This window comes from Mesocricetus auratus, unplaced genomic scaffold, assembly GCF_017639785.1.
Source record: "Mesocricetus auratus isolate SY011 unplaced genomic scaffold, BCM_Maur_2.0 Super-Scaffold_100013, whole genome shotgun sequence".
Classification (NCBI taxonomy): Eukaryota; Metazoa; Chordata; class Mammalia; order Rodentia; family Cricetidae; genus Mesocricetus; species Mesocricetus auratus.
In genome coordinates, this window is record NW_024429196.1 from 46,488,963 (window position 1) to 46,506,924 (window position 17,962).

The 17,962-nt window shown below is 41.1% G+C and overlaps 1 protein-coding gene across 13 annotated transcripts in view; it reads right to left on the reverse strand.

Moving 5' to 3' along the window:
* The window catches only part of Carmil1 (capping protein regulator and myosin 1 linker 1), a 271,462-nt gene that overhangs the window by 74,918 nt on the left and 178,582 nt on the right, over nucleotides 1-17,962 (reverse strand). For 9 of the 13 annotated variants that reach the window (XM_040755709.1, XM_040755707.1, XM_040755706.1 and 6 more), the window contains exons 17-23: nucleotides 15,732-15,801; nucleotides 11,557-11,568; nucleotides 8,673-8,754; nucleotides 8,048-8,147; nucleotides 7,892-7,946; nucleotides 3,321-3,493; nucleotides 1,357-1,425 (exon numbers count right to left, since the gene is read on the reverse strand). In XM_040755709.1, coding sequence (XP_040611643.1) covers nucleotides 1,357-1,425; nucleotides 3,321-3,493; nucleotides 7,892-7,946; nucleotides 8,048-8,147; nucleotides 8,673-8,754; nucleotides 11,557-11,568; nucleotides 15,732-15,801 — 561 coding nt within the window. The remainder of the gene's footprint in view (nucleotides 1-1,356; nucleotides 1,426-3,320; nucleotides 3,494-7,891; nucleotides 7,947-8,047; nucleotides 8,148-8,672; nucleotides 8,755-11,556; nucleotides 11,569-15,731; nucleotides 15,802-17,962) is intronic. The other 4 variants (XM_040755708.1, XM_005066447.4, XM_005066446.4 and 1 more) reach the window with 1 other exon arrangement.

The following is a 17,962-nucleotide window of genomic DNA, read 5'->3' on the forward strand; positions in this document are numbered from 1 at the left end:
CCTTTCCTGGAGATAGCATAGTGCACAGTGAGCCAGGACAGTGAGAATTTCCCCCCTTTCCTGGAGATAGCATAGTGCGCAGTGAACCAGGACAGTGAGAATTTCCCCCCTTTCCTGGAGATAGCATAGTGCGCAGTGAACCAGGACAGTGAGAATTTCCCCCTTTCCTGGCGATAGCATAGTGCACAGTGAGCCAGGACAGTGAGAATTTCCCCCTTTCCTGGAGATAGCATAGTGCGCAGTGAGCCAGGACAGTGAGAATTTCCTCCCTTTCCTGGGGAAAGGGCTTCTTCATGGCAGCCCCATTTCCCAGTGTGTTTTAGAACATCTCCTGTCCAAGGCTCAGAATCTGCTTCGAGCATTTCTGAAAACTGATGTAGCCAGGTCCCACTCTTATCATATCCATCCACACCAGACCCAGGGATTAATGAGGGTAGGAAGAGGGTTCCGGCCTGCAAGTCTCAGATAAATAGTGATTCTAGAAGCACCATGGTTCATGTGCACAAATTTCAGTAAGAAAATGTCATCTTTGACACTTTTTTAAGGCTGCAGCAATTAAGACAAGATTCTGTAAGAGCAAGAACACTTGCCTGGCAACAGCACCTCCATCAGTAAGCTGACATCAAGTTCTACCTCGGGTCCCCAAGACCAATAAGCTTCCGGTCCAGTAAGTTCAGTGAATTTTCCCTGTTGGCCTTGCTTCAACCTCTGTGAATGTGCTCAAGGTTTACAAAGGCACATGTTTTGCTCTTCTGGGTGAGTGCTAGAAACACCTCTCTGCTTTAGAGACACTCTGATTTCTTAGTATGACATTAGCCAAGCAGAAAAGATGACATTCTAGTATTATTTTCATCCCTGCCTAGTATTATTTTTTTCATTTCATTGATCAGAAAAGTACATATGGCAGCAAATAACAATTGTAGCTATCAATTACAATTTAAAAAAACTTCCATAGCAATAAAATAAGCCTGGGACTCACCGTTAATCAATTTCATTTTTATTATCTGGATATACACACATCTCCATCCCCACCTTTACCCTCATATTTTCCAGATAAACAGAAGAGTAAACCCAGTGCAGACAGACTACGGAACACAAAAGCAGAAGGAACAGTGACCTCAGATGACCATCTGCTTTGGCAGATCATAATCTCCGCCCTTGTTAAATCGTTGCCTCTGCCCTTGTTCTTCACATGAGAAAATTCACAGCAGAGCAAAGCCACTGTTCTCCTGAACTCCATGGCTGGTTGGCAAACATCTGATCTCTACCTATGGTTTCTTCTACCATCCCACAGGTGGCACTAATGCCATTGGTTCTTCAGTGCTGTGTTAGAGAAGAATCCCAATTAAAACTTACTTTTCCATAGCAACGGCTATATCTTGAAAACCTTGTGCGGTAATGTTGTTTTTGTCCCAGATGACTGTCCTGTTTGGAAATGAAACCATGTCAATGATCAGACACAGAGGTGTGGCAAAGATGATCACCCTGCTGGAGATAAATCGATTCGAATCAACTCTGTCTAGGCACATCCAACCTTTTGACATCCTGACACAACACTTATGACCAAAAGCCATGCAACTCAGTTACTTAATTTTTTAGAAATATCATAATGTTTTAAGGAAGTTTAAGAGTGTTTATTGGACTGAATTCAAAGCTATCTCTTGCTGCATGCAGCAGCATGCCATCCACAGGACAAAGGTTGGACAAGCCTGTAAGCATTTAAATAGCATTATGTAAGCAAAGGAAAACATTCATTTGTTTCATCAAAGTAAAAATATCCATCTTACCCAATACTTTCTTTCCTTTCTCACTCCTTCCTTTCTTCCTTCTTCCCTTCCTTCCTCCCCTCCTTCCTTCCTTCCTTCCTTTCTTTCTCCTTATCTATCAATCAGTCTATCTCTATGCTGGGGTTGAATGGGGCATCATGCAGTATAAGCATGCACTATACCACTATACTCTCAGCCCCTACAGCACAGCTTAACACAGCTGTCATATAAGTATTTTTGAAAATCTATAACTAAAATTGCAGAAATATTGACTTACTACAATACTTAACACTATGTCAGCCAGAAAACTAGAGGGCCTGGGCCCTCTGTTCAACAGACAGCATCCTCATATTCACATAGAAACTGAAACTTGGACAAAGATGCTACCCAGTCCTGTGTTCAACATAAATATCTTCATGTACAGAGACCTTCTCTATCTTCAAAACCTAGAGAGAACTTTCCCATATCTCATGTTTTCTCATTTTCCCATCCTGGTGTGATCTTGTGAACTTCACTCACTCTGTTGACAAAGACTATAAAATAGGAGGCTGCTTACTTAGTAATGTAGTAAAAAAAAATATAACCATATATTCTGAACATGTATACTTCTGAGGTATTTTAGGATTCTCCTGAACACACAAACTACCTTTCATTTGCCCGGAGGACCCAACCCTGACAGCTGTTACTGTTTTCCCATCCTAAGCCAAAAGACCTACTTTACCCACACTGACTTCCAAAGACCCTGCTGCTGTTCTTGCCTTGTGGCTTTGGTTCAAGCAGAGGGCTCTGATTCTGTCTTGTACTAGAGAAAATGAAGCATCCAAAAAGAGCCCTGGAAGAGCACAGCATTTGCTCTTCATTCACCAGACTGACAGACCAGACACAGACCAATCACTCTGAGTATCAAACAACAATGGGGCGAAGCACATCTTATCCTAAAAAAGAGTCAGTCATGTGTACAAAGAACTCCAGGTAGGTCTGGTAAACAGAAGAAGTTCCCACAGGGAACCAGCCTTTGAACAGCACACCTCTAGTGCCCTTATGTTTTAAGTCTTTATACAAAGGTGGGAAATGGAGGAAAGGCCTCAAGTTTACAACCACCAAATAAGGACATGTGGCCAGTGATGGACCACTAACTCTATTGCCAGGGATCTCATGGTCAGTTTCTTTTGTGCAAGCATGCTATGTGATGCTTGCTAAGCTGTATCACCTGATACTGCATCCCTTAAAACATGGCCTGTCACTAGAAGACACAGACTGCCTTGGTCTGCTCCTCAGTGTGGCCTGCAAAGGTTTTCCCGCTTCTGTCATTATCTCCCTGGTTAACTATCAAGACTCACTGAAAAAGAAACGACAACACACTGTTAGGGTTTTACATCACAGAGGACTTACGAAGACAAATGTCTGAGGAAATACTATGTATACATTCAGGAGCATCCCACGCAAGTACTCTGATGAAAGCATGAAACTGCTTTCTTCCCAGCGGGTATCCTGGGAGGCCCAGACTCCCCAGAAGGAGCACCCGCTCCTTGGGTCCAGGACAGCCCTGCCTACCTGAGCTTGGTGTTGATCTGCAGAGCCTTGGCGAGCATCTTCGCTCCCATATCTCCCATGCTATTTCCGCTGATGTCCACTTTGGTCAGGGAGGTGTTGCTGCCCAATGCATTGATGATGATGGTGACCTCAGCCTTGAGTTTTGAGTCAGCCAGGGACAAGGACTGCAGAGGCTGTGGGACAGATACACAAAGCACTGAACGTCCTCATCAAAGTAATGACCACTATCCAGCTCTCCACAGAGAACCAGGGATTGGCCTCATTGAACTGCCTGCTGTGGAATCTACTCTCTAAATCCACAGGAGGGGATGAGGCTGGAACCTGATGGTCCAGGCATCAAATAGACCTGCTAAGTGAAACTTGGAGAACAGGTGCTTTATTGCTGAATATCTGGGGCTTCAGTGGCAAGCCATGGATCCCCAAAGTGTCCCAACTGAGGCATTGTTCTTTTCTACCCAATTTATTTTTCTGTAAGTGAAATAATAACCCTAAAACACAGAGGCCAAGTACAAAACAAAACCACCAAAGATGAATAATGTTTGACTGACGAATATTTGCTAAGCATTTATTACATCTAACCACTGCCTACTCTTTTCATACGTTGACTCACATACATTTGTGAGTCTAGCCTTTAACAGCTAAGCCATCTCTCCAGATCATGTGTTGATTCATTTAACTCTTGTAGTCAGTCACCCATTACATGAACCCTGTTATCATTGTCATCCACCAAAGAAGAAACAGAAGGGATTGGCATGAAGAGGTGGGGAGTACAAGTCTGTAATACCAGCACTTGGGAAGCACAGGCAGAAGGAACAAAGCCAGCACAGAGTGCATAGAGTGCATAGTATTCCATCTTATCAAGAAGCAAGACAGAAAAAACAAACAAACAAAAAACCCAAAAAAACAAAGTCACAGACTTAGAAATGAGCTAAATTGGGATAGGCTTGGATGAGCTAGTTTCAGTTGTGTGCTCTCAACAACTACACTGCATGACCCCAATTATTTTAGTAGTTTTGGTCATCCTCCTTTAACACTGTCTTAAGTTTCCATAAGAAGATATGCCTGCAGTTCAGAAACAAAAGGTCAAATCTGTATGACCTATTTACCATATACTGTATGTGACTGCAAAGCAGTACCTTCTCTGATCCCTTAAACTAGGGACTGAAAGCCACACAGGCTGGGCACAGGTTTGGTCTGGCCATCAGGGTACCTAACCAAACTCTTAACAGGGCTTCTTTATTATGCCTGGCTCACTCAACCTGCTGTACTGTCTCCCTAGCCCTGTGGGCATCTGTGTTTGCAAGATTTGGTGCAAGGCATAGCTTAGTGAAATGGGATGAATCCCAAGGCATGAATCACCAAGGCATTAAAACTCCCAGTTCAGACCAGGGGAATGAGGACATCTTCTGGATGGTGTGGAGTGATCTACTCTAGCCCCATTACCGTAAGCAGCTCTGACATTCCAGGCAGGTGAATGGCTAGAAGAGTCTAAGGTTTCTCTTAGTGGCCTATGAAATTAGGGCACAGCATGAATTTGATTGATCTCCATGACAACAAGCAAACACAACGTAAGATCCACCCACCTGTGCCTGCTTCACCAGGTACATGATGATATACCAATGTGTACAAAAGAAAAAGGTCTCTCTCAATGAAGTACAAGGGACAGGATGAGGTGGGTGGAGTTAAAATTTAGACATCAGTCAGGCATGGTGTCTCACACCTGTGATCTCAGCACGTGGGAGGTAGAGGCAGGAGGATAAATCAAGGCAAGACTGTACCATATGAAACCCAGTTTCAAAGGAGTGAGATAAAAAACGGAATGTTCAAATATCTACTACAAATATCATGTGACTCAGTTACACTCAGTGACTACACCATCATCCTTGACATCCTAATGAAATGCTGCTGCTCAGACTCAACCCAGGACAAATCAGAAGACAATGGCACAGCATTCAGAATCAAACCTATTCAAGTTAAGGGGACTGGTAGTGGCTAAGACAATGACATCTCAGCCAAAAAGCTAAGGAGCTACAGTGTTCTTAATATCTTACATTCAGATAAAGAGAAAACAATGAAAAATGCTCAGACTAAGGCAACCTAATATCACGAACAAAAACACATATGCAACACTTCTTTACGGAAAGCTGTAACCATATCTCCCCATTTCTGCACTCTCTATTCCACCACTCAAAAAATGATCTGTCACAGCTTCTTTCTGATGTTAGGGAACTACCAGATCAAGAAACTACCAAATTACTATTCCATCACGATATTCAAATTCTAACACACCCCAATTAACACTTAAGAAAAGTGGGTAGACCCACAATGGCAACAGGAGGGCCTGAAGTGCAAACATATTTATAAGGTCAGTTTTTCCTATTCATTGTACTTCTATGTGGCTGTACTGCCTGAATGCCTAATGCTGAATCTAGACTCAGGCTCCAGGTTGCAGGCCCTCCTGGGGGAGACTCATCCTATTCTGTGGCTTACAACATGGATTTCTGTGCATTCCTTCAGAAGATTCTCTGCCTTGTTGGCCACTCAGAATCACCATCTCATGAATCTGGATGTGGCCACCGTTATCCACAGTGGAAGTACTGGAACTCTCAGGAATCTGGGTTTTCCCACTGAGTATCATGCGCAGCTCTGGGTGACTAAGATACTACATGGGCTGCTAAGGGACAGGTGCCACAGAGAACAAAATGTCAAAGGAGGAGATTACTTCTGAATGCCCAGCTCTTACTTAAGCAAAACCTTAACTCAACTCAAAGGAATCCATTTTCTGTGGAATTTTTTAATGCATGAGGCTCAACTCCTAATCACTTTAAAGTGATTACAGATTCATAAGTAAAAGAAAAAGTGGGTGATAATTGTCTGTTGAAAACCCCACATCATTTCTCTGACACAAAAATAAAAAAGCTATTCATCATAATATTCTTATCAACATACTAATCACACTTGCAACTTGGCAGAATTCACATTTACATAGCAAATGTGTCATCTGCAAATGTGTTTTCAGGTGCGTTTTTAAATATCGAAAATTATCTTTAAGTAAGAAACTCTAAAATTACAAAAACAATTTGAAGACCCGTAAGCAATAATCAGAACTTGAAATATATACAATCTTCATAAATCTAAAAGCTTCTTAAGATGTTTACTAAGACACATATTTGGGGATTAATACTAAGTATGACTTTGTACTTTTAGTTCCCAAATCTTTTAAATTGGGTCAATCTCAGAAAATCTGAAATGTTAGTAAAGCTGAGTGATACAGAGTCAAAATAAATATATAAAATTAGAATTGCACTCCAATTTTACCCTTGACTTTAATAATCAAATATAAGGGGAACAAAATATGAGGTTATTAGCAGATGAGAACACAGCAAAGCAACAGAATCCATTAAATAATTAATTGAATTGTTTAGCACAGGTTACAGATTACAGCTACAAGTGAGAATATCAAGAAAACATCTTAGGTGAAGAAAGGGCTAGCATAGCAGAAGTACCTGAACCTAACAGTCCCATAGCTGCCTTAGGGAAGTCAGCTTACAGATGCCATAGAATTGTCTATCATTTCCTGGTAGAAGTTCAAAATTGGAAATGATATTTTTCAGAATGTGACATATTTCACCTGATGCATGTAAGAAATTACCCTACAACTCACAGTGTGGCTCTTCATAATGCCAATAAGTATTTGAATTTTAAAAACTGTGTTTCATGACTAAATATGACTCTGAGAAAGATAAAGTCTTAAGGAGCATCAATAAAATGTAACATAAGACACACCACTCTCAATTGAATGAATTTATGGTAGTTCAATTACTTTGTCTGTTAAATAACTTCCTTTTCTCATGTACAATAGAATTGTATTTGAAATGAAACACCTTCACTCTGATCTAAGTCTTGTTCAGAAGCAACTAAAAAAGCATAAAAAGATAAGGAAGATGAGTAGAGTCCAAGCAGCCACTTAAGATGAGAGGAAACTTCCCTAGTACCTGAAATTCTGTATAATTACTACATGAGTTCAAATTAAAAACATGATGTTTCTTGGCATAATACATGGTAAAACAACATGCTAGATAATCTGAACATTGATATGTTAGCTGATTATAATGCAGACAGGCTTAAGAGTTAATTTACACCTTTGGCAACCCCTTATTGTGGGCCAGTGAGATGACCCAGTGGGCAAAAGTCCCGCTACCAAACCTCACAACTTAAGATCCCTAAGAACCACAAAGCAGAAGAGGAAAACTGACTTCTACGAGACTCCAGACATGCACCATGGTATTTCTGAACTGAGTAAACACATATACACATGTATGCACAAGCATACATTCACAAATTAATAATAATGATGATGATGATAAATGTTTTCAAATGTTTTTAGTTTTAATCTTTCTGAAGAATTGGAGAATAGAATTTTAAATATACTCAAAATTCCACTAAGGAATATTCTATTTTCTAACAACTGATAAAATATAAAACGTGAATTATTTGAAAGCACATCAGCATCAGTCCAATAGAAATCATCACAAAGAGGCAACAAGTAAAGTATGTCACTGGATACTCACAGAGTCTTCGTCTTGGATCATCTGCACTAAGTTGTCCAACACAGGCGTCAGATTTCTAAAGAGATTTTAAAGACGTGGACAGTGGAATCAAATCAAAAGCTGTCAGGAGGCTGGCTATTGTCATCATTGTCATATAAAAAAATTCAAAACTCTTACTTGGATTTCATATTATTAAAGTTTTTGCCTAACGCCAGGTGCTGTATTGATCTGTTTTTACTGAGCCACACTATTAGGGTAGATAGGTCGGATTCTAAACCTGAAAAGAAGAGTGAAGACAGCATCAAAACACAAGTGGAGAAGTGACGTCATGCCTGTGCTGAGCCTGGTGCCCCCAAAACTGTCAGTCTCTATCTTCAGAGGAGCTCTTTGTCCTCAAGTCCAATTTGTTCACAGGGCAAACTGATTTTCTTCAAGGACTTACCTAAGCCTCCTCTACAGTCAGTGTCCATACAAAGTCTGCAGGATCCAGAAATCATATTGGCCTACAGTTTCCCCTCTCCCACCATACTGCTCATTGTTAGGTAACTTGTTCTACAAGTTTTCTATGCAAATTTAACAGGATCAGGACATTCACTAAACCAGCAGAAATGAAGCCAACTAAATAAACATTTTGAAACAGTTTTATAACTACCAAGAAGCTAACAATTCTGGACTCAGATCTTTACTACAGGATAGAAGATACTTTGATTTGTTTTAGAATTAGCATATTGGGCTGTGGCTAGTGTGCCCCTTTCCCCTTCCTTGCTTGTTCCCATTGTGTTTTCATTTCTTTGTGTCTTACCGTTGTCAGAGATATCTAAGCTGGTGATGTTCTGGATTTCAGCAATGCAGCCTTCTAGCACTTGAGCTCCTGCTGACCTCAGCTGGAGAAAAAGACCAAACACAAGGTAAAGTCCTCTTCCTGATGCAGGAGAGACTGAAAAAATTCCTCACAGAGTGTCTTAAAATAAGCCATCAAAAATCAAATGTTTATCAACTCCAAATGAAAGGAGGATGTGGTGTTTGCTACACCACATGACCCAATGTTAAAATCTAAAGTTCCTAGAAAAAGAAGGGGGGGGGTGGATACAGAAAGGTTAACTTTATTCAGTGGAGGGTTGGGGATCGTAGCTCAGTAGTGGTAGGGCATTTATCTCACATGCTCCAGGCTCTGGGCTCAATCTCCAGCACCAAAAGCCAAAACAAGCAAACAAACAAAAGGCAATGCACACCAGTACACAACAACATCTATTGAAATTCTGTAAACTGAGCAAATCCCTTCAGACACCAGAACATGAGTGTTTCAAGCCATTGCTTCTGCTTCCATGGTTTCACTCATCATCCCAGAGAGCAGCAAGGCAGTCAAGGAAGACAAGGTCCCCAGGCTTCAATCTTTCCCTATGAACTCAAGGCAAGTATAGGGGCTCACATCTTTTTAATTCTCTGACAACACTCGACTACTATGACTACAGGATACAAAGTACCCATAGTCCTTCCTCATCAGAAAACTTATTCCAACTGGAGAAGACCGGTTGTCATTTATGAGGAACCTACTACATACCCAGGAACATGAAGCATTTTTATAGCATTTCTATAAATTTCTACACTAAACTTATGCAATACCATTTTCTACTTTTTCAAACTGATAGAGGAATTTAAAGAACCTCATTTCTTATTTCATATGCAATAGCTTTATGATGCCTTGCAGCTAATCTACAAAGTCTGCTGCACACTCCTGTATGCTAAGCACAAATCTCTGGGATCATACTTTTGTTCAGAAATACTTAGGAAAATTCATAACAAAATTCTGTCTGGTGCCTTGGGTGAGAGTCCCCATAGGGAGACCTGTCAAAGAGGCTGATCTCTCTACTCCCAGGGAACAAAGACCAGCCCTACAGGGAAGAGTTTGCCTAGTTCCTCTCACTCTCCAGTGACCATGTCCATGGGGATGGGTTGGTTCCAAGGACTTCCACAGACAATTCAGCATGCTCAAATCCTTTACACACAGACCTTGTGGGAACTGCATGTGAGATACTCATGTTACCTCTAGGAATTAATTCACCTCCACGTTACTTCTACTCTCAACCCTTAACAATGCCATGTGAAGAGTTTTGTTCAGCCTGTATCTTTTCAGTGTAGACACCATCCCCAAATATTCTGAATCCACAGTCTCTCAGATGCAGATTCCAAAGCTACTGAGGAACTGCTGCACTTGGCAAGTTATTTTCTGGTATTCTTCAGCTTTACCCCAATGCCTGTCAAGCCTGTCTCACCACAGCAACTCTATACAAACCTTGTTTGTTTTCCAACATAAAGTTTTAAGGATTTTTAGATTTTATTTTAATTTTTTAAACCTGGGGGGTGAACACTTAGGTACCCTCAGGGACCAGAAGAGGGCCTCTAATCCCCCAAGAGCTACAGGGTTGCTTAACTAATGAGTCATCTCTTCATTCCTCATTGGCAGCTCTGGAGGCTCCCAGAACTATGCCATTCCAAGAGCCACCTGCAGGCTCATACCTATCTATAAACAGTGTGTTTCTGGTCTAGAGTAAGATTGCTGGCTGGTCAAAGGTTGCAGTCTAACATTGCCTGCAGCTTTTTCCTAAGCTCTGTGACATGGGGACTTCCTCCCCCACAGTGACACTTCCTGCTTTCTACCTGCCTTTATCTGGAGGACAGACCTTATGTGAAAGCTGTCTCTAAGCCTGGATGCCTGATTTATCTCTAGGGTGACCCTTAGCACAGTTTCCTGCTAGAAGCCTCCTCTGCTGTACATATGGTAACTAAGACTTATACTAGGAGTTCTGCTATAGGATCCTGCTGCCACATATGAAGCCTTATGATAGGAACATGCCACTTAATGCAAATCAGGGCTTGTCCCCAGACTTCCCAATCCTATATATTCCTTATACCCTGGAATACAGTTGAGCTAGTTCATCAAAGTCATCTCGCAGGGGGCTTTCTCCACTGTACCCACAGCCATCTGAACCCTGCTACCCTCATGGACCAATGCAGTCAACAATCAAGAAGAAGAAGCAAAACCACAGAAATTAAACATAAATTCCTCAGAGACCTTAGTAGCAATTGTAGGCCTGTTGCATATAACAATAAAAAAGGAGGGCTTGTATATTTTGCCTTTGTAGATATTTCCAGGAATTAATTCTAAATATATTTTATAAAAATGTCACTTTGGGACTGTTAACGTTAAAAGTAAACAGAAAAAGATTCTTCACTGTGAATAGCTCTTGAGATGAATTGCTCTAGTCACAGCTTTGTTAACCCTTGAAACGGACCTGCCTAACACAATGCCAGAGCTAAAATGGAAGTCATTCAAACAGCTCAAGAGATACAACATGATATTCAGAGCATGAAAGGGGGGCAAATTTAAGAAGCCTTTCTGGTGTGTTAGGTGCTGACAATGACTCCTATGGAGAAATAAAATTGTGCAAGAAAATTCCTACACTCTATCACTATTGGTGCAGTAAAAGACACATTCCATTCATAGAAACAGAAAATGCAAATGATATGTAGTGATTGATTCTGTTCATTTTGTAACTATTTTTAGTGACTTATTTATAGCATAGACACACAAAGCTAGTATGTTTTTCAACATTTAAATTGTTTGATTAAAAACAATGAAATAGTTGTTGAATACATCCTAAGTTATGGATGCGTGAAGTACTTACACAGTGGCCAAGCTAAGGGGAGCATAGGAGGAAAAAGACAAAAAGCATTAGTAGCAGCAGCAGAACACGAAGGAAGGCAAAGCTGAAGTCTCCACAGACAGCCTTGAGTCAAGTCCAAGAGACACTTCCAAGTAGAAGGTGCTTCCAAATACAATCCAAAAATGTAAATACTCATCTTTAGTACCAAGAATATTCAATGACATTTATAAGTTATTAGGTACCCCCAAATTCCCTTAAAGCTAATGCTTTCCCAAAACAGTAAAAGCTTTTCCATTACTGTAAATGAAAATCCTTTTAAATGAATTTGCATAATTAGAGCCATGCATGCATACGTGAATATAAAACTGTTTTTTAAATCATGCTCATTTGCATCCCCCATACTGCCATTATTTAAAAGAAAGCAAGATTGAGCTGGGCAGTGGCTGGTAGTACATTTATAATTCCACACTCAACTCAGGAGCTTACTGCAGGAACGCAGGGGTTTGAAGCCAGACTGTGCTACCTGGTGAGACCTTGACTCACAATAACCAACAGATAGGGCAAAAAAGCAGAATGGAGCCAATGTGGTGGTACACACCTGCAAGCCCAGCATTTGGGGTCCAGGGATTGCTACACATTTGAGGCCAGACACCTGGTCTCCATAGAGAGTCCCTAGCTATCCAGGGATGTGTAAGACACTGTCTCAAAAAAATGAAAAATAAAAAAACGAAAATCAGAGAATAGTTAAGTGTTACTGCATCACTGGACAATTTAATCGCATTTCATTCGTGAGAGTGTCCTCTTAGGGGAATGAAACACTATAGATGATACGGTTCTAAGTGCAAAGTCAAATCTAACATTCAAGCATGTATCTAACAGGGACATGGATGTGATAATACAGGACTGCAGTCCCAATCCTTGGGATTGGCAGTTCAAGGTTATCCTTGGCTATGAAGTAAATCTGTGGACTGGCTAGTCTATAAGACATCCTGTCTCTCAAAAATTTAACATATCTTTCAAGCCTGTTTCAGCAGCACATATACTAAAGCTTGTATTTATCTGATCATGGGCAGAAAATTAAGTGTGGAATTCTTCCATTACTTTGACTAGCACAGTAAGATCGAAGGAAGCCTCATCTAAATGGAGAAATAGAATTAATTGCAAAATGCTATCTATTTCTACATCAATGCATGTTTCCTTCTGAGAGTAGTGCATAAAGTTTAAGTACCCAAACTGGGGACTGATGGTTAAACCCACAGAACAGCAAGTATCCCAACACTGGTTATCTTTTAATTCCAAATACCTTTTGGGAGGTTGACTATGTTCTGAAAATATCCATTTATATTTAAACATCTAGCCTTAAGAAACAAGTATGGGACAAAACACTGTAAATGCTTAGAAAAAAAGTTAGTGCTGCACCAATTTTGATGAGCAGCAATGTAACACAAACAAGGAAGAGTTGTTATTGACCCTATAACTTCAGGTAGAAAACTGCATAAACATAGAGCTATGATGCCTCTGGGGCTTGTTCCTGTAGTCCATAAATGAAAGACTCAAATGACGATAAAATTATCATTAACAGTAATAGCCAATCTCACTGTCAAAACGAATCGTTTGACCTGGATTCCATCTTCATGGGAAAAGTACAAAAGAGAACTGCAAGCTCAAAGGCCTATTGGTAGTTGGGTTGACTTTCATAAAAATGCCCATAGAAGCTGCTGTGACGCCCCTGACCTCAAATACATCCTCCACTCTCCTAATGCTTGGATTTCAGGGGTATACCACCATGCCTCGCCTGCCTGACATTTTTAACCTGCCAAAATAATTTATATGGTTCATCTAATATTACCTTCAAAACATTTTCAAGAAATAAGAAGATATTTAAGAACAAGTTTTCAACCCAGTCTACCTGGTAGCCTTTGAGCAAGATCCTGTCTCAAACTGCCAACAAGAACACATCTAATCATATTTAATGTTCTAATGATTGCCAATGCTAGTATTAACAGAGAACCATCACAGAGTCAGACTGCTTCAAATACTTTAGACTTTACCATTTCCTTATCTGTACATGAAGCCAACAGATCACTCATGCCTGTCACAGCTTGATCATGGTGACAGAGTGTCTCATCAGGCTGAAAAAGCCCCAGCTGAGTCACAGCTAATGTAGTTTGACTGGTGTTTGGTCACAATAGATATTCCTACCAACTGCCTGTTTGTGAGAGAATGACTCTTAGCAGACCCCATCACCTCATTCCCATGATGAGTGGTTTTTATTACTGGCACACCCTTTGCAAAATGCTAATAAACAAAATGTTCATATTGCTGGAGTTGGTTTCTGCTTCATGTCTATCTTTATAACAAGAGGGCCAATGATTGCATTTACAGTTCCATTACTCAAAATTAATATCTAGAGCTTTTTTGGTTTTTAGCATTTGAGGAGTTTTACTTTTCCAACACAGTAAGATTAACAGGTCACAAAAGTGACCTTCACACTAAAACTAAATGGAGAGGCAGTGAGACAGACAGGAACATAGTCACAGAGGATGACAGATTACTTTTCCAAACACAGCTCCTTCAGAACTTGTGACAGCTTCCTAGAGGAACACTAATACTTCTGTCTCACACAAACACAGAGATTCAGTGACATCATCAGTGATGGTTCATCTACACTATCAACCCACACTGGATCTATACCACCTAGGAGGTACACTCCTGGGCATGCCTCTGGGGACATTCCCCAAAAAAGTTCCACATGATGTAAGCAGAACCAGCCCAAGAATTGGAGGTCTTGCATTTAATAATAATAATGATGATAATAATAATAATAATAATAATAATCATAAATAAAAGATAAAACAAATAGCACTGGCATCCATTGCTCTCTGCTTCCTGGCTACAGCAACAGTGTCACAGCTGCTTGGTTCTCTACTGCATGCCTTCCTGAGATGAGAACTGCAGCCTTGAACAGTGAGCCAAGAAAAACCTGCTTTCCTTACGTTCCCTTTGTTGGGTATTTGCCAAAGAAATCAGCAGAGCGACTAATATATCAGCCCATCCACCTAGGATGACATAGTCTGACGGACTTATAAGGAAGACTGGCCATGACTTAGGTCCTCAAAGAGGGTGGCCTTGAGGAGGAAGGCTAGCAGGGATCATGGCACAGTCAGTCTAAAGGCACAAAGAGGAATAGAAACAGCCTGGGAAGAAGAGATGGGGAGGACACACTGGGCAAAGCCAGGCTCAGAACAGTGCTTGCAGCTGTTATTCTCTTGCTAAGGTCCACATGAACTGACAGTTTCCAGATGAGGAGAGTCTAAGTGTCCTCTAACACACACAGGCCTCAGTTCTTCTTTGAGGGCTCCTGTTGGGGGAAGTCCTGTGCATTTGTCAACAAAGTACTGTTGAGCCAATAGGAAACCTAGATAGGAGGGACTAGGAGTCGAGGAGGATTCTGGGAAGGAGAAACACAGGAGAGTCAACATGTAACACCATGGGGGTAGGAAGCCTGGAACTATTCTCCAGTAAGAAACATACTTAGGTAACAATTATGGGGTAATTACTTAAGTCAGAGCTAGCTAGTAAGAAACAAGCAAGGCCAACAGCTTTATAATTAATACAGCGTCTTGTGTGTTTATTTGGGGACTACAAAGCGGCAGAGCCCAGGCAACTGGCAGGAGATAAACCAAGGCGGCTAGCAAGGTAGAGCATCCCTTAACAGGCTCCTCAACTGGAAGTGTTCAGAGCTGCTGTATAATTTCAAGAGATGTTTTAATGGTCCTGTCTTAAACTAAGATGTTAAAAAGAGTTAATAAAGAACTAGTCATTCTGCTTTACATCCTACAAATCCAAGTTTAACTCTATGCATTCTTCTCCTAAAAGCAATGTGGTGCATGGCATTTCAGGACAGTGAAGCTATTTTATGGCTTTGTATCATGGGGATTCATCATGAAACACTCAGGTAACAGGCGCTAAGAATGAGGGGAAAGTCATTCAAAGCATCTTCAGGTATAATTGGAGAGGTGTTCTGTGGTGACTTGTAGATAAAATTGCAAAACACAGAACATGTGAAACTTGCATAATGTGTTTTTCTGCTTCACTTCTCCCTATGGAACCACAATATCTCACTTTCCCAGGAAGAATGCAAAAACAATTTTCAGGCTGTTATTTATTCCAGTGTGCTGTCTGGGATATCTTACCTCACAGTTGCTGAGGTCCAGAGAGACCCCCTTCAAGCTGTGGTTGCAGGCCAGGCCCAAGAGGAGTGCTCTGAGCAAAGGAAACAAGACTTATTAGGCACAACTTCACATGATGAACAGCAATACGCACACACTCAATGGCACATGCTCTCTCATACACACACAGAGAGAGAGAGAGAGAAGAGAGAGAACAAACACGCTGAATAAAGCCTGGAAAATGAACACACTATCTGAAACACAGGTCATATACCAAGCACCCTCTCACATTTTGAAAATGCCAACTGCATTCTGTCTCTGACAACAATGGGCATGTGACACTTCTGCATTCTTCTGACAGAAGGTAACTCCATCATAAATGCAAGCCTTGGAAACAGTGCTATTCCTATGCAAATAAACCCACAGCCCACCTAATTGCATGCTGAAATCAAATTGTGTTCATCGTAGATAAAGTCCCACCTGCATCTGCTTGAGAACAGCTTTAAGGATCATTAGAATATTATTAGGTGATAGTTATTAGCATAGCACAGTGAGGCTGGCTTTCCCTACGGAATAGACAGTGAGGGAGTCTAGCCCCACAGTATTCAAGAGGGTGAAATGAGAGCTAGATGAGTTTATTAAGTCACCTAACAAAATGTGCAGGTGAAGACACAGACACCCCAGAGATAAGGAGGTACATGTGTTTTAGCTGTGTCCAGGATCCTGGCAATCCAGTTACCTGAAGGACAGGGCAGTATCTCTCAATATCTCTCTTCTGCAAATTGAGGGGATTGGATTCATTGCCCAGATATCAAAACTCTCAAGAAAGTGGATTGATTCCACTGCTACAAGTCAGTCCTATGAAGTCCAATGCAGTCGAGCACACTTGAATCTACATGTGCACCAGAAGCTCTTAAACTCTATAGAATGGAGGCTCGGTGGTAAAGGCACCTGCCATCAGACCTGTTGACATGAGTTCAACATCAGTCACTCTGATGATTGACAGAACCAATTCCTACAAGTTGTCCTCTGACCTCTACACATGCCATGGTATACTCAGACACACACACGAGAGAGAGAGAGAGAGAGAGAGAGAGAGAGAGAGAGAGAGAGAGAGAGGGAGGGAGGGAGGGAGGGAGGGAGGGAGGGAGGGAGGGAGGGAGGGAGGGAGGGAGGGAGGGAGGGAGGGAGAGAGAGAATTCTAAAAGCAAGAGGAAAAAAATAAATTTAAAAATAAATTGAAGAAAATGAAAACAAGTCCTCAATCAGACTTCATGATGAACTCAAACTTGGGCAGCAGGAAGGAAACAGACAAATGTGAAACTGACTAGGACACAAAACAGACAGTGGACATACTAAACATCTCCTACTACACATTTCCTACCAGGAGTGACAACTGTTCCCAGTGGTCCTAGAGAAAAGACCTCCACCCAGGGAAAGGACCTCTACACCCAAAGAATGAGCGTACAAAAGGAATGCAGGACAAAAGGGATCATTTCATGCCAGGTTCTTGATAGTTTGTCCTACCAGCAATTCTTAGGTCTTGTATACACAGTGAGAACGCCACAGTAGACACTGAACAGCTATTCTACATGTACAAGAGTCAGCAATACTTAAAGAATCAAATACTGATCACACCAAAACCATCCTGAATGTGCTAGTCTCCTAATCTACTCTATGAGCAAAGAGGACTAAGCATGTGGTAGGTCTAAAATAAATATTAGCTGAATGCGTATGTCAAAAATATGACTAAAGCATAAAAGAGTATCTGTAGAATGCTAATCCTGACAGCTGTTTCAAGCTACCAGCAACCAAATCACAAGGGTGTGTGTGTGTGTGTGTGTGTGTGTAGACATGTGCCAAACTGAGAGTAGTCAGTTCTCTCTTTCCATTCACATACATGTGTGCATGTGTGAATGCTGCACAAGTAAGTCACAAAACATATATGGCGGTAAGGACAACTTTTGGGAGTCTGTTTTCCCCTTCCCCTTTACATGGGTTCTGGGGTTGAAGCTCAGGTTGTCAGGATTGTGTGGCAACAGCTTATTCCTGCTGAGCCACCTCACCAGGCAAACAATGCCTATTGTACCTCTGTAACGACCTTGCTGCAAACTGATGTCCTTGTATAGATGGGATATATAGTAAATCTGACTATTAGTAGCTGTAGAAATAGCTAAACATTGGTTAAGACATACACAGAAGAATATGTCCAATGTGGACTGTATAGATGTTTAAAAAGATACTTGGGATACTAT